The 14,765-nt window shown below is 40.4% G+C and overlaps 5 protein-coding genes across 8 annotated transcripts in view; 2 read left to right on the forward strand and 3 right to left on the reverse strand.

The window, feature by feature from the left end:
* Positions 1–35: 35 nt before the first annotated feature.
* LOC149653937 (dihydrolipoyl dehydrogenase, mitochondrial) lies at positions 36–2,927 on the reverse strand. Of its 3 annotated transcripts, none has more exons than XM_089846910.1 (11): positions 2,787–2,927; positions 2,650–2,716; positions 2,481–2,571; positions 2,330–2,406; positions 2,030–2,269; positions 1,695–1,940; positions 1,277–1,638; positions 623–812; positions 420–557; positions 265–354; positions 36–180 (listed from the first exon to the last, which is right to left on the reverse strand). In XM_089846910.1, exons 2-11 carry the CDS (start codon positions 2,689–2,691, stop codon positions 115–117), a joined length of 1,542 nt encoding a protein of 513 aa, XP_089703036.1. In that variant the 5' UTR covers positions 2,692–2,716; positions 2,787–2,927; the 3' UTR covers positions 36–114. The 3 variants fall into 3 exon arrangements, with proteins under 3 accessions (XP_089703036.1, XP_089703037.1, XP_089703034.1); XM_089846911.1 differs by having other exon boundaries at positions 2,783–2,850; XM_089846908.1 differs by having other exon boundaries at positions 2,650–2,836.
* A 3-nt stretch (positions 2,928–2,930) lies between these two features.
* On the forward strand, positions 2,931–5,671 carry LOC149653938 (src kinase-associated phosphoprotein 2-A-like). The gene is made up of 6 exons (XM_089846912.1): positions 2,931–3,069; positions 3,133–3,408; positions 3,463–3,597; positions 3,672–3,752; positions 3,819–4,106; positions 4,829–5,671. The coding sequence occupies exons 1-6, from the start codon at positions 3,030–3,032 to the stop codon at positions 5,467–5,469; spliced, it is 1,461 nt and encodes a 486-aa protein (XP_089703038.1). The 5' UTR covers positions 2,931–3,029; the 3' UTR covers positions 5,470–5,671.
* Positions 5,672–6,060: 389 nt separating this feature from the next.
* On the forward strand, positions 6,061–10,153 carry LOC149653939 (beta-galactosidase-like). The gene is made up of 14 exons (XM_089846907.1): positions 6,061–6,188; positions 6,338–6,510; positions 6,578–6,792; positions 6,862–6,956; positions 7,022–7,202; positions 7,312–7,492; positions 7,560–7,600; positions 7,870–7,991; positions 8,056–8,130; positions 8,199–8,285; positions 8,361–8,468; positions 8,529–8,663; positions 8,723–8,929; positions 9,695–10,153. Exons 1-14 carry the CDS (start codon positions 6,132–6,134, stop codon positions 10,070–10,072), a joined length of 2,055 nt encoding a protein of 684 aa, XP_089703033.1. The 5' UTR covers positions 6,061–6,131; the 3' UTR covers positions 10,073–10,153.
* On the reverse strand, positions 10,142–12,661 carry Rpn7 (regulatory particle non-ATPase 7). Its single transcript, XM_089846916.1, has 6 exons — positions 12,437–12,661; positions 12,088–12,293; positions 11,876–12,021; positions 10,812–11,140; positions 10,434–10,708; positions 10,142–10,334 (listed from the first exon to the last, which is right to left on the reverse strand). The coding sequence occupies exons 1-6, from the start codon at positions 12,573–12,575 to the stop codon at positions 10,266–10,268; spliced, it is 1,164 nt and encodes a 387-aa protein (XP_089703042.1). The 5' UTR covers positions 12,576–12,661; the 3' UTR covers positions 10,142–10,265.
* A 195-nt stretch (positions 12,662–12,856) lies between these two features.
* The window catches only part of Mitf (transcription factor Mitf), a 31,100-nt gene continuing 29,191 nt past the window's right edge, over positions 12,857–14,765 (reverse strand). For both annotated transcript variants that reach the window (XM_089846914.1, XM_089846915.1), the window contains exon 8: positions 12,857–14,699. In XM_089846914.1, the coding sequence (XP_089703040.1) occupies positions 14,259–14,699 (441 nt within the window). In that variant the 3' untranslated portion in view covers positions 12,857–14,258. The remainder of the gene's footprint in view (positions 14,700–14,765) is intronic.

Genomic DNA, 14,765 nt, shown 5'->3' on the forward strand with positions numbered 1-14,765 from the left:
ATTAATAAAATTAATTAAATAGACAATAAAATCAATTTTTTTTCTAACAAGGACTCAATTTAATAACAATTTTACATAAGATGTATAATTTTTTTATTTTCGCGTGACTTATTTTCAGAAATTGATGGCTTTACCAAAATAAGCAGCCAAGTTGGCTTCTCGGAAGGCTTCCGAAACCGTCTTGAAAATTAAAAAAAGGAAATTAGACAATCAAGGGAATAATTATTAGCCTCTTCTATCGTAATTAGAAAGAACGGTAATTACCGGATGGGCGTGGCAAACGCGAGCCACGTCTTCGCAAGACGCTCCGTATTCCATAGCCAAGGCAGCTTCATTGATCATCTCACCCGCGGTCTGATCAAAAAAGCGCCTTCTTAAATTAGGCCTAACGGCAATTAGGCCTAACGATTAAATCTTACCGAGGCGATGATATGAGCTCCCAAAATTCGATCAGTCGCCTTATCAGCGATCATTTTAACTAATCCCTCAGCTTCTTGATTGGTTTTTGCTCGGCTATTGGCCGCCAATGGAAATTTACCAATTTTATAAGCTACTCCCTAAAGGATTATACTTTGGTCAAGACGTCGATGTTTTGATGTGACTTGGGGGGATTTCGTTTTACCTCGGCCTTGACTTGTTCTTCCGTTTTTCCAACCCAGGCGACTTCGGGGAAAGTGTAGATGACGGAGGGGACGCAATTGTAGTCAATATGAACGGGGCCCCCCGCCATTCCCTCCACGCACACGATCCCTTCGTCCTCCGCTTTGTGAGCCAACATGGGACCGGGAACCGCGTCACCAATCGCGTAAATACTGATAACAAACCTCTTCAATTACTACTATGAAAACGGGGCGTGTACCAACTAAAACGGGGGCGTAAACTAACGAAAACGGGGCGTGTATCAGTGAAAACGGGGGCGTGTATTAGTGAAAACGGGCGTGTACTAACGAAAACGGGGGCGTGTATCAGTGAAAACGGGGCGTGTACGAACGAAAACGGGGGCGTAAACTAACTAAAACGAGGCGTGTATCAGTGAAAACGGGCGTGTACCAACGAAAACGGGGGCGTAAACTAGCGAAAACGGGGCGTGTACTAACAAAAACGGGGGCGTAAACAAGCGAAAACGGGGGCGTGAACTAACAAAAACGGGGGCGTAAACTAGCGAAAACGGGGCGTGTACTAACAAAAACGGGGGCGTAAACAAGCGAAAACGGGGGCGTGAACTAGCGAAAACGGGGCGTGTACTAACAAAAACGGGGCGTAAAAGCATACGGACCTTGGAACTGAGGTCTGGAACCTCGAGTTGACAATGACGCGTCCCTTGTCATCCTTTTTGACTCCAATTTCTTCCAGACCTAGATTTTCAGTGTAAGGTCGTCGTCCGACGCAAACTAGGAGGACGTCGCACTCCAACTCCTCCTTTTTGTTGGGGTCAGCCGCCGATTCGATGGCCACCATTATCTTGTCCCCATTACGAGTGGCACCCATGACCTTAGTTCCCAGTTTCATTTTAAGCCCTTGTTTGGTCAGAATGCGTTGGAAGTTCTTTGAGATCTCCATGTCAATGCCCATCCCTCCAACGTGTCCCAAAAACTCTACGGCAGTTACTTGAGCCCCCAATCGCGACCATACTGAACCCTGGGGTCGTCGTATTGTCAGTCAAAACTCATTCAGTTCCTATTAACCTAACCTACCAATTCCAAACCAATGACTCCGGCTCCAATCAAGACCATCTTCTCGGGAACTTTCTCCAGGGACAGGGCGCCCGTCGAGGAGACAATCGTCTTCTCATCAACCTCAATACCAGGGAAGGGAGTCACTTCCGAACCCGTGGCTATCAGTATGTTCTTAGTTTTAACCGTTTCAGTGCTGCCATCATTTTTAAGAACAGTCACTTCATGGGCGCCTGTAATTTTCCCGTGACCTTGGATATGAGTCACCTAACAGTAGTGACACCCCGTGTTAATTACCCATAGCGTTTAACGTGATAAAAGGCAAAGGGATGCCATTACTGTCTGTAAGACTGTACCTTATTGTTTTTAAATAAATGGGCTATTCCTGACGTTAGAGATTTGACGGCTGTTCGTTTTTGATCCATCATTTTGTCCAGATTAAGAGTGACCCCCGACATTTCAATACCTCGATTACTTAAATCGTTCGAATGGGCCATATGATAGAAATGAGAATTGTGTAAAAGGGCCTTTGACGGGATGCAACCGACATTCAAACAAGTTCCACCCAAAGTGTCATTTTTCTCAACGCAAACCGTCTAAAGTGATCAGTCATTTAAATTACGCTTTTAATTTACAGTAATTAAAGCTCTATTAACCTTCATTCCCAATTGGGAGGCTTTAATAGCGGCTACGTAACCTCCTGGACCCGACATAACAACCAGATCAGTATCCCCTAAGACAAAACGTGTCAAACAATATAAATAATACACGCGTGGCGGCGGTAATTTGTAACTATGGAATAATTACCGGTTTCTGACGAATAATTACGGCTGAGAAAAGCCGGAGTAACTACTGATTTATTGGCGTGATATCCAATTTTGTTGATGCAAGTGCAATGCTTTTGGTAAAAATCGAACCAAGGCTTAACATAATTTTCACTGCCCGATACTTTGCTAGGCTTAAAACAATAACTTACCTTAATAGCGTAGCAAAATTGACTCCTCATAATTGATTGCATTTTGTATTTTTATATAATTTAAGTTCTATAATTAAAATTTTAATTATTAAATAATGATACCGGGCTTTATCGCGCAGCCGCTAAATCTCACCCACCAACTCGGATTGCCCAAGGTCACTGGGTCAAATTAGCAGACGAAATTGTTCACGATAATAGACGACGCTTTCTCTTAAATTTGATTGGTTGTTTAATCAGATATAGACCAATCACGGTACGAGACGGACGTACTAATCACGAAGCCAAGGCCTAATCCTAAACCCTAACTAAAACTTACACAATCTTTTAGGCTTACGCCTACCTAAGACTTATTGATCATTTATAATTAAATCTTTATAAAGATGAGTAAATTTCACGAAATAATTAAAGAACTCCTCGAAGGTGACTTATTTTTAACGAAATATATTAACTGGGGTTTAATTCAAATTGGCTTTTAATTAACAGATGTTCAAATATTTCTTTCCACGACCCTGGCTTCCGAGAGTATCTCGGCCACGGCCATATCCAGGAAAGAATCCTTGTTAATTAAGCTTTCTAAAATTCGCGATGAATATCCGCAATTACAGATCCATTCGCAATCGCAACCCCCCAAAGAACAAATTAAAAACATTCAGGTTCAGGTTGTCCCAATGGGAAACGCGTCGAAGCAGGGTCCCGCGTCCCCGGGCTCACCCCCACCCTACTTTGACATGCAAAGCAAAAACCCTTCACCCATTTTAGGTAAAATTGGGCAATTTTATTAGAGAACAAGTTTAAAACCCCTAATTTTCGCAGCCCAAAAAGTTTCATCAATCCCAACAAATTACTCTGAAGAATATGAGGAATATGAAGGGAACTCGGACATTGTTATTGTAGCGGAGGGTCCAAAATCACTCGCCGATTTAGACAACACTTTAGTTTTGGATGAAAGTACGTTAGCCTTGGGGGTTTGGGGGGGGGGTTCAAGTACAATGTCTAAACTATACATCAACCCTATTTCTTAGGCCTAAAAGAAATTGTAGGTGTATCGGCTGCCGAACTGAAAACGTCCGAGAAAAATGGATATTTGGAGAAAAAAGGAAAAGGTAATTAATTAATTAATAACGAAATAAATTTAATTTTGAAGGCTGATTTGTTAAATTTGAATCCAGAACGATTGGGCGGACTTTTGAGTCCCTTTCAAAAACGTTGGTGCGCCATTCGCGACGGAATCATGTACATTTTCGAAGGTGAAAATGACAAGAAACAGAAAAGTCACATTGATTTGTTCGGCTACGAAGGGCGCGCCGCCCCCACCGCCTGCAAAGACCCCGCCAAAAAGAATCTCTCCTTCGAATTGGTTTGTCCCGGCAAAAGAACCTACCAATTCATCGCCTTAACTACCAAAGATTTAAAACAATGGTTGGCCGCCATTGACAAAAATAATACTCTAATAAATGGTAAGCGCCCGAATTACGCTAAGCCTACTTTGCTCTACTACTTACGCTAAGCCTACTTTGCTCTACTACTTACGCTAAGCCTACTTCGCTCTATTACTTACGCTAAGCCTACTTCGCTCTATTACTTACGCTAAGCCTACTTCGCTCTATTACTTACGCTAAGCCTACTTCGCTCTATTCCTTACGCTAAGCCTACTTCGCTCTATTCCTTACGCTAAGCCTACTTCGCTCTATTCCTTACGCTAAGCCTACTTCGCTCTATTGCTTACGCTAAGCCTACTTCGCTCTATTGCTTACGCTAAGCCTACTTCGCTCTATTGCTTACGCTAAGCCTACTTCGCTCTATTGCTTACGCTAAGCCTACTTCGCTCTATTGCTTACGCTAAGCCTACTTTGCTCTATTGCTTACGCTAAGCCTACTTTGCTCTATTGCTTACGCTAAGCCTACTTTGCTCTATTATTTCGAGTTAAGCCTACTTTGGTCTATTACTTACGCTAAGCCTACTTTGGTCTATTACTTACGCTAAGCCTACTTTGGTCTATTACTTAGGCTAAGCCTACTTTGGTCTATTACTTAGGCTAAGCCTACTTTGGTCTATTACTTACGCTAAGCCTACTTTGGTCTATTACTTACGCTAAGCCTACTTTGCTCTATTATTTCGAGTTAAGCCTTGACATTATAAAACCTAAGCCTAATTTAGTCTATTAATATTTTTACGTAGAAACAAATGTTTTACCAACACCAAAACCCTTGAACGAATCTCCGTACAAAAAAGAAAGCGCGATTAAAAAACTACTTACGTCACCATCCAAAATGGCGGCCGCAACCAACAACAAAGTTGAATCGAGTACATTAGCGGCGGCGCCACCACCACTACCACCACCATCTTTTCAAGGTCACGGTCAAATAGAGTCCGATTCGGAAGACATTTACGAACCGGTAGACGAACTGGATCGTAGTTCGGCGGCGGGTATCATAACCGAACCGCTTTACGAAGAAGGCGAAATGTTATCGGACCCTCAAGGAGATGAGGAACTTTACGTGGACGGTGGGGAACATCCCCCCGAGTTGCCGTCAGTTCAAGTTGAACCGATAGAACCGGAACTACAAGCCGATTTCAACCCTTCCGATTGGTACGTAGCTCTCTGGGACAATCGGGAGGTGACCGATCCGACAGAGTTGAAGTTCTCGCGAGGTGATTTGATGAAAATCATCGATAAACGCGGGGGCGGGGGCGGCGGCCAATTGGATGAGGGGGCGCGAGGGGAGGCGGGAGATGATTGGTGGACGGCTCAACTTCGAAACAAAATGGGATTTGTTCCCAAAATATATTTGATGGAGGCTTACGAACCCGTTTTCTAATTTAATTTAAATTAATTTCTATTATTACCGTTTGCAATCTTGAAAGGGGCCTATTTTCAACTTTCTTCCAATAGGATTAATATACTTTCTAAGGTTGTTACCGCGTAATTACCGCTTACCTAGTCTTTGTACACGTATTATCATAATATATGACGTCTTTTGTAAAACATTTTTGATAATAAAATATCATTTTGAATTGAAATTAATTTGTTTTTGATTCAGTTTTTCACCCCCAAACGGGTAAGTACTTTAAAGGGATTATAAACCAAAGGTTGATTAGTAATTAAAGTGTGTTGCCTAAACAACTTTGAACGCGTTTTTTTGGCATCTATTCCACCAGCTGTTACAGGTACATAAATTGACCTATTTGTATGTCAGAAGGTTAAAAAAAACCTTGTTAAGGGTGTACACTAAAACCTTGTTAAGGCAATAAACTAAATAGTAAATATTTTCGTACGATATACTATAGTATATATAGTGTGTTACGGACACTTTAAACTTTTGTTATTTGAAAGCGACTAGGCCTAATCTCAAACGATCTAATCTGTAATAAAGCGTTTGATGACAATTGAAGGATCAAAGTTCGAAATCTCAATGAGACAAACATTTTTAAAATTTAACAAAACGCCCGATAAAATTCCAGTTAGGAACGGAGTGCCACAATGAAGGCAATTACTTTGTTTCTAAGTTGCTCTCTACTTATTATCGTTGCCAATCAGGTGAGATAATTATGGTTTAAATATAATTCAATTAAAACCAATTCGAATAATCATTTGTGTCCGCATTATTGGACTCAAATTAATCTAATTCTTGTCCGCGTTGGATTCAAACTAATTTAATTAACGAATTAATTAATTAAATGAAATAGGTTGAGGGGGCGGATCGTTCCTTCACAATCGGTTTCGACCAAAACGTATTTCTAAAAGATGGGGAACCATTTCGATTCATTTCGGGGTCCATGCACTACTTCCGGGTCCCCCATCAATATTGGGAAGACCGGCTACTCAAAATGAGGGCGGCTGGACTTAACGCCGTTCAAACGTAATCTAATTGGCCAATTCAATTACTGCTTGTTCAAGTAATTGAACGTTTCTCATTATAATGAAAGTTACGTGGAATGGAGTAGCCACGAAACCGAACCAAACGAGTACAACTTCGAGGGGAATTTAGATTTGGTTCAATTTGTATTAACGGCCCAAAAAGTTGGGCTCTACGTCATCATCCGACCCGGACCTTACATTGACGCCGAACGGGATATGGGAGGGCTACCTTACTGGTTGTTAAGTACCAAGAAAAATATCGCCCTAAGGACCATGGACTCAGGTAAGTACGCGTACGCCTAGCTACTAACTCAATTCGTAATTACCCCTAAACATTTAAATCTTTTTATAGATTACCTGAAAGCCGTTGATAAATGGTTCTCGAAATTATTACCGATGTTGAAACCCTTGCTCTATATTAATGGAGGACCAATTTTGTCCGTTCAGGTACGTCGTCGGTTCAAGTACAAGTACTTTGAACCATAAGTAAATTAATTAAAGACGTTTTAAAGGTTGAAAACGAATATGGTAGTTACTACGCGTGCGACCGCGATTACGTGGCCTTTGTGGCCCATAAAATCCGTTGCGTATTGGGCATTGATGTTCTACTGTTCACCACAGACGGGGACGGGGACAGTTACTTGAACTGCGGCCCCACATTAGACGCCTATCCTACTGTCGACTTCGGCGCCGGTAAAATTAATTATATTAATTAGGGTTCGTACAAATTTTGGGTTTGTACTAACCCTGGTCCGAGTCTCGGGTAAATTAAAGCAAAAAAATGGCAAAAACTGAATTTCAGGGGTGATTGTTAGCAGCGCGTTCGCTATCCTACGTCACAGGGCACCGGCGGGACCACTGGTCAATTCCGAATACTATCCGGGATGGCTTGACCATTGGGGTCAACCTCACGCTCACGTTGATTCAAAAATAGTGGCGCAAACGTTAGACGAAATGTTGGCAATCAACGCCTCGGTTAATATGTAATTAAATCGGCCTACCAACGCGCTAAGCGACTATATAATGCTCGGTTTGCTTTTCTCTTAACAGATACATGTTTCACGGAGGGACTTCATTCGGATTTGGCGCCGGTATGTCCTCAATTTTATCAATATTATAATGGGTAACTTAGAGACACCTGTCCCTTCGTATTTAGTAGGACAGGTGTGTGTAGGCCTCCGAAACTCGGGGGTAATATAAACCAGGGTATATCTCGTGTCCCTCACGGTGAAATCTTACAGAATTAACACTAATTAATCTACTTAAATTGATCTTTAAAACGAACCCAATTTCGTTAACGAGACACCATTCCTTCATACTTAAATTAATTAGATTTAATTTATCTTAACTAACCCGACAGGGTCCAATTTTGACGGAATAAATTTTGACGTATGTCCGACCAGTTACGATTATGACGCGCCAATCAGCGAGGCCGGCGACTTAACAGAGAAATACGACGCCTTAAAAAACGTCATCGCTAAAGTAACTAATTAATTAACCATCAATTAAGTTAAATTAAGTCCTTAAAAGTAAATCTCAATTTCAGTACGCGGAAATTCCGGATATTAAAGTCAAAAAAACGGGAAAAAAGATTAAATTTGGTCCCGTTTATCTACAACCAGTTAAGTTTAATTAATTAACTAATTAACGTCTAATTAGTTTATAATTTAATTTAATTAAAATGATTAGGTTGAAACTGATATTTTAACTACATTGAAAAGCCTATCAACTCCGGTAAATTTGGTTGAAACTAAAACCTTTGAAGAATTGATGCACGTAAGTTAATTAATTAATTAATTAATTAAGTTAAAATTAATTATGATTAAATTTAATCACGGTTACTATTATTAGGGTTACGGGTTCGTTCTGTACGAAACGACAATAACTCAAAAATTACCGGACCCAGTTTTGTTAACTATAACGGGAATCCGAGATAGGGGTTATATTTACGTTGATGGGGTAATTAAATATAATTAGCGGTAATTAATTACGCGTTACTAATTATTTATTTACATTTAGCAATTAAAAGGAGTATTAAGTCGACAAAATAAGATCTACTCTCTCCCGATAAGCGTAATTCCAAAGCAAACTTTAAGCATTTTGGTGGAAAACCAAGGAAGGATTTGTTACGGAACTTTTATTAACGATACTAAGGTGATTTAGATTTAAATTGATTTAAATCAAGTCTAATTAATTATATCGTAATTAATCAGGGCATCGAGGGTCCGGTGAAGTTAGGTAATACGGCCTTGAAAAACTGGACGATGTACGCGCCCAAACTGGAAAAGCTAGTGACGACGAGTGATTTGAGAGTGACGGAAAAATGCGGGGTGTCGCAAGGGGTCTTCAAGGCCGTCTTTAATCTACCAAATAATACCGAACCGGCCGATACCTTTCTCAGATTGGACGGATGGGTCAAGGTAGGTAAACCCGCGTGGTGCATGGTTTATGAATAGACTCGCGTAGTAGCCTAGATTACAAAGAGAGCTTTAAAACCAACTCCCGAAAGTCAATTCTCGCGTGTCGTCGTTCCCCCTCGAACTAGTTATCTCGAGCTGTAAGCCTGTAGCGAAGTGTCATACTTATGGAAGGAACGTATCACTTATAAACTTATGGTATCAAGAGAGAAAGTGAGTTCAGCCACCGACGGTGAATCATTATCTCGAAGGGGGATCTGACGTTGTTTTATTACCGGTGGTTTTTGTCCACTGGGACTCCCTATTGGGAAGATAAGCTGCTAAAACGCCCCCATATTGACATAAAGGGTTGGCCACGGTGATTCCCGATTCTTTCAGATTTTCCCTGACACGGTTTAAAAGCTCTCAAGCGTTTTTTTTAAGGTAATCCGAGCGCTCCGAAAAAAAAAAAATGTCTTTCATTGGAAAAAAAATACGAACTGCTCCAAGACGGAGGCGCGTCTTACAATGACCCAGTCGCTCCCTCCCAGATTCATCCCAACCGCTCCAGCTCTAGAGACGGAGCGACCAAAATGGCGCGCCTGATGACGTCACAAAACCGCTCTGAAAACCCTTTTGTGTTTCATTGGGAGCAACTACATTCGGTCCTCAGAGCTAGAGCGATGACGTAACACGAAAATACGGAGCGCTCTCAGGCCACCACAAAGGAAAACGCTATTAGTTGGCAAAAAATAGGAGACTAATACCGAGGGGGGTGTTAAATTGCAGGGGGTCGCTTTCATAAATGGCTTCAATTTGGGTCGATATTGGCCAAATGTCGGCCCTCAAGTCACCCTCTACGTTCCAGGGGTTTTACTCAAACCACAAAATAACACCTTAATCCTTTTGGAACTGCAAACGTCACCCTGCAAATACTCACCTAAAGGCGGCTGCTTCGTCAGATTTCAAGACACGCCCATCATAAACGGACCCACCCCTCAACTATCATCCAAACCACGAGGCCCGCCACCCCCTCCCACTATAAATCTAGACACGCCCAGCCCGCGACAATCGAGAGATCGAGACACGCCCACTGTAAATCAAGACACGCCCACCGCGCGACAATCGAGCTATCAAGTGACCAAAAAGTTGATCAAATACATTTAAATTTTGAAATGATAGAAATTAAGCTTAAATTGATTGAATGTAATATTAAACTATTTTAAATAAAATTGATAAGATTGAAAATCCAGCCATTTATTAAGTTTGTGTATTATCAAAACGGAACGGGTTAAAGACAAAGGGGCGGGGCGGAGCCAAACGCAAAGGGGGAGGGGCGGGGCGGGAGTAAAGGCGGGCGTTAAATATTAATAACTCGGCTTAATTTTTGGACTCGATTCAACAAGATGTCGCCTTGCTTTATGCAAGCCTAACATCCAAAGAAAGAAAGAAAAAGAGAAGACCTTGTTTTATAAAGTGCCCTGAACAGGATGACCACCACCACTACCATCTTGTTGGTTTATCTTACCTGATACTGGTAGTTCTTGCTGTCAGGTCGATTAGTTTCCACCACACCACCAACTTTGTCAATCTTGCAATGTAGACGTCCAGCGGCTATGAATCTGGCCAATTCCTGGTCAACAAAGGAGGTGGTGACCCCGAAGGCGTCCGCCATGTACTGCAGAGTCAAACTGCGGTATGATTCCAGCAATTGAGTGTAAGCTTGGATCCTCATCTCGCGAATGTAGTAGCGGTAATGCTGAGCGAACATCCTGTCGCGTTTCATCATCTCTTCAATCACCGCTGAAAAGAAAAATCATTAATTATTATTAATTAATCTTTATTAATTAGTGGCTAAAATAAATTAATTAATGATTAATAAACGATTAAAGACGACGTTGCTTACTTAATTTCCTAAAAAACTGGTCGTATTTGCAATTGTAGAGTGAGAAAATGAATTCCCTGACATCGGGGATTCCATGGAGAACTTCTAAAATCTCGGAGCCTCTGACCACCTTCTCCCTCAATTCGACTCGCGGTAAGGCGATCATGCTGCACAAGACCGTGTACGTCACGAAGGTTCGGTAATCCATCAGTTCGTAGCACGTGAACGTGGAGACTGTGTCCAAAAACAAGTTGGCAGCCCCTTTGAAATCCCTGACTGACAAATTGTACAATCCCTGATAAACTTTTAATCGGTTACGACGATCCCAGTCGCCTCCTTCTTCGATTAAACTAATTAAAGTAATTGAAATTAATAAATTATTAGGCTTAAAAGGGGTATATGTGAACTACAGGGTTCATACAACTTTTGGAAAAGAAATTTCCCTGAGATTTTCAGGTTTTTCCCCGCATACTTCCCTGAATTTTCCAGAGTTACGAGCCTACAAAGTTTAGTGTAATGCTATTCCTATGGAGGGGGTTTGTTTGTTTACGGTTTGCTTAAGTACCTGACCCCTATTTGTCGTAGCCCTAAGTTCTTAGTATGGTTGGATGGGGGACAAATTGGACTATAACATACTCAGAGGACATCCCCGTATCTCTAGTAGAAACAGAGTTACGAGCCTCCAAAGTTGGGTCTAATGCTATTCCTATGGAGGGGTTTGTTTGTTTATGTTTTGCTTAATTACTCGGCCCCTGTTTGTCGTAGCCCTAAGTGTTTAGTATGGTTGGATGGGGGACAAATTGGACTATAACATACTCAAAGGACATCCCCGTATCTCTAGTAGAACCAGAGTTATGAGCCTCCAAAGTTGGGTCTAATGCTATTCCTATGGACAGGGTTTGTTTGTGTACATTTTTCTTAATTACTCGGCCCCTGTTTTCCATGAATTTTACTAAAAATTCTAAATTTCCCTGAATTTTCCCATGAGGTTTTTGTCAACTAATTATTTCCCTGATTTTTCCTGGTTTTCCAGATTTGTATGAACCCTGGAACTACTTTCCAGTTCCGGTCATTTTTAACACTACCTTTTGGCCTTTTCAATATTTCTGGTGATCAAATCGTGATCCATGTAGAACAGACCTATTCTTATAATATGAAATAAGAGGTCTAATCTATGTCCGAGTGAAACCGTTTTCTCATAGGTCAGTCTGAAGGCTGTTAAAGCAGCTTCCTACACACGTGTTACTGATTAATATTAAGCCTAAATGAATTTTAAGTTAGTTAAGGTCAAACTTACTCTGTTTCCAATACGACTTAGATACTCGGACTTGGCCAAATGAGCTTCTCGAACTTCCATTTCGCCTAGATTCTTTTCCGCGTCCTCAATAGCGTCATCCAAACGTTTCAGTTCAACTTCATTGACGCATTTCATGCTTTCCAGCAAGGCGGAATCCAAGGGCCAGTGTAAATCCTTGCACACTTCTTCGTAAAAGCTGGACATATCTTTAATTTTAACGACAAAAAGGCCATTATTTAATACGTATTTAATTTAATTACCGAAAGATCACGGTAACGTAGTCCGTAGTTCAAAAGTGTCAAGTCATTAATTGACAGTGCCAAGGCTTAGCAAAAAAACAATGGCTTACTGTTCTCTTTGATTCCTGAAAATAATTTTTCCTTGGTTGCTGGGTCATTTTTGTCGACGGTTAAAAGAAACTTCATTTGGGATAATTCCAAATTAGGATTCTTTTCCAAACTCTGTTCTTCCAAATTTTCCAGCGGCATTTTGGATGATTTTCCTAATTTTAAACTGTGTTTCACTTTCAGTTCACTCACTGTTCTGTTCAGTAACCTCGTTCCTGTAGCAGACGACTAATGACATTGCTAAATTTAGCCGAAAGTCCGGGACTGCCAAAGTCATAGCCAACTCGATCGTGCGCTCACAAACACGAGCTGCTGCCGCTAATAGTAAAATTCCGTTTAATCCGCGGGAAATGAACAGAATCAAGAGATACTTGACGTTTGCAATTGCTCTGAAACTTTAAAAAATAAATGAATGCTAAGCCTTGGTTGATGAAAATATTTATTCCCGTGGAATTCTGGGAAAGTCTCTTTTAAACAACGATTACAAATAAATTCAATTCAAAAATAATAACTCCTACTAAATTATTTATCTTTCTTACGTCTTGGCATAAGTAATCAAATTTTCAACAAATAAAAATATTTTTTTCTTTTTCTCATACATATACTGGTTCTAGTTAACACTAACTATACAAAGGCTTAACGATGATGATAACGACATGATTTTTCATCTATAATATTGTTTTACTATATAATTTCTGTAAAAAATAAATCTCTCAGAAGTTTTTAAAAGTTTTTTCTTTCTTTTTTTCAGTTACAAAGATTATTTTTGTTAAACAGGTACAGAAGTGCTCCTTCTTGCAGCGAAATCTATTCCCATCGTTGGAGAAAAAAATTAGGCTTTTCTCGAGATTCTGAGAGCTATGGCCAATCAAAATATGGCATACAAAACACGTGACTAAATCATTCATTAAATGTTGATGATTTTATATTAAATACGCAAGTTTGAACTCTGAACTCTTGCGTAATAATGATTTGATGAAATTATTTTAATATCTACCAGAAGCCATACTGGATTTAATTCTAATATTAATCTAGATAATTTGATATAATTAATTGGACTAAATGGTTTTTTAGTGCCTGTGACCAGTTTGGACTTTGGAGCAACGTTATTTTTTTTTTGACTAGTTGGCTGAGTAATTTAATTTATATTCAGTTTAATTCGTTGAGGAGCGACTTAAAATTAAAAATAATTATTTAATTTAAATCATATTCGGATTAAAAATACTGGGAGTGTAGAAACCTAGCCGACTCGATCACGCGCTAACGGACGCGCGATCGAGTGGGCCGTGGCAGAAGTGAAGGATGAGCAGACAACAGTTTTTAAAAGATATCATTCCACAAACTAGTCAATTCATAATTTTTTAACTTAATATACCTACTCAATTTTTGAGCTAAAATTCATAATTTCGATGCGATTTTTCATAAAATATTTAAATTTTTCTTTAGAAAAAAATATATAAAAACTTTTTAAGGCCAATTTTCACGCTTTTTTTAAACACTTTTTCAAGGCGCGTTTACATTGTTTTTCAAGCGATTAAAAAGGCACGACACCCCTTATTAGAAGTCTTATAATAAATACTGTCAAACTTTTTATAAAAAAAAAATTCGAAAGTAGGCGTTTTATTAGAGGTATGACGTCATCACTGTCTGGCTTAGCTAAGCCTGACTCGGGCCTCGGTTTTAAATTGTTTTATTTAAGAAAGCTCTTCCAACTTAGATGATGGCACCGCGCCGCCGCGTCATAAGTCACTCGTATCAAAAGAGATGACTCGTATATACACTTTATTCTTTATAATTTTTACACAAACTGAGCCGCGATTGTTTTTAAACTAAGAATTCCTCCATCCGATCGGGGCACAAAAGTTCGTCTGCTAAAGAGACTTGGTGGGAGGGGACGGAAGAGAGCATAGGGTCGCCATTAACGGCGTTAAAATCGTCATCCATAAAGTCGTAATCGTCGGCGTTGGTGTTGGGGGGACTGCAAGCGCTGGGGGCCGAACTTAACCCCGAGGAACTGGGACTGGGGGAGCGGGTGCAACCCAAGCGCTCTTCTTTCAATTTACTAGATAAGAGCGGCAGTCCCGTCGTGGTGGTGGGCGTGGAATTGCCGCTCTCGCATTGAATGCCGCTACTACTGCCGCTGCACGACGTCACCATGGGTTCTTGTTTAATAAACATACTTAATTCGTTCTCTCGGAATGGACGGAACGTCGTCGTCGTCTCTTCCAAGACGATGCCGTGACTTAACATTTGTTGTTCCAGATTCTACACAGACACGCCATTTTTTAATTCAACCCATTCATTTCGGGACAATAAGCATTTAGTTCCGCA

The sequence above is a fragment of the Phalangium opilio genome, unplaced genomic scaffold (assembly GCF_054372755.1).
Source record: "Phalangium opilio isolate 3A_F unplaced genomic scaffold, DU_Popi_V2 ptg000081l_1, whole genome shotgun sequence".
NCBI lineage: Eukaryota > Metazoa > Arthropoda > Arachnida > Opiliones > Phalangiidae > Phalangium > Phalangium opilio.

Bases quoted from the DNA above. Each gene is read 5' to 3' on its own strand.
- LOC149653937 (XM_089846910.1), bottom strand. From the start codon at position 2,691: ATGCAATCAATTATGAGGAGTCAATTTTGCTACGCTATTAAG. The intron at 2,572-2,649 runs GTAAGTTATTGT...TTTTACCAAAAG, and splicing joins AATTTTGCTACGCTATTAAG to CATTGCACTTGCATCAACAA. The intron at 2,407-2,480 runs GTAATTATTCCA...GTTTTGTCTTAG, and splicing joins TAATTATTCGTCAGAAACCG to GGGATACTGATCTGGTTGTT.
- LOC149653939 (XM_089846907.1), top strand. From the start codon at position 6,132: ATGAAGGCAATTACTTTGTTTCTAAGTTGCTCTCTACTTATTATCGTT. The intron at 7,203-7,311 runs GTAAAATTAATT...ACTGAATTTCAG, and splicing joins TACTGTCGACTTCGGCGCCG to GGGTGATTGTTAGCAGCGCG. The intron at 7,493-7,559 runs GTAATTAAATCG...TTCTCTTAACAG, and splicing joins ATCAACGCCTCGGTTAATAT to ATACATGTTTCACGGAGGGA.
- Rpn7 (XM_089846916.1), bottom strand. From the start codon at position 12,575: ATGCCGCTGGAAAATTTGGAAGAACAGAGTTTGGAAAAGAATCCTAAT. The intron at 12,294-12,436 runs GTAAGCCATTGT...TTAAAATTAAAG, and splicing joins TTCAGGAATCAAAGAGAACA to ATATGTCCAGCTTTTACGAA. The intron at 10,335-10,433 runs GTAAGATAAACC...TTTGGATGTTAG, and splicing joins GCAAGAACTACCAGTATCAG to GCTTGCATAAAGCAAGGCGA.
- LOC149653938 (XM_089846912.1), top strand. From the start codon at position 3,030: ATGAGTAAATTTCACGAAATAATTAAAGAACTCCTCGAAG. The intron at 3,598-3,671 runs GTACGTTAGCCT...CCTATTTCTTAG, and splicing joins CACTTTAGTTTTGGATGAAA to GCCTAAAAGAAATTGTAGGT. The intron at 3,753-3,818 runs GTAATTAATTAA...ATTTGAATCCAG, and splicing joins TTTGGAGAAAAAAGGAAAAG to AACGATTGGGCGGACTTTTG.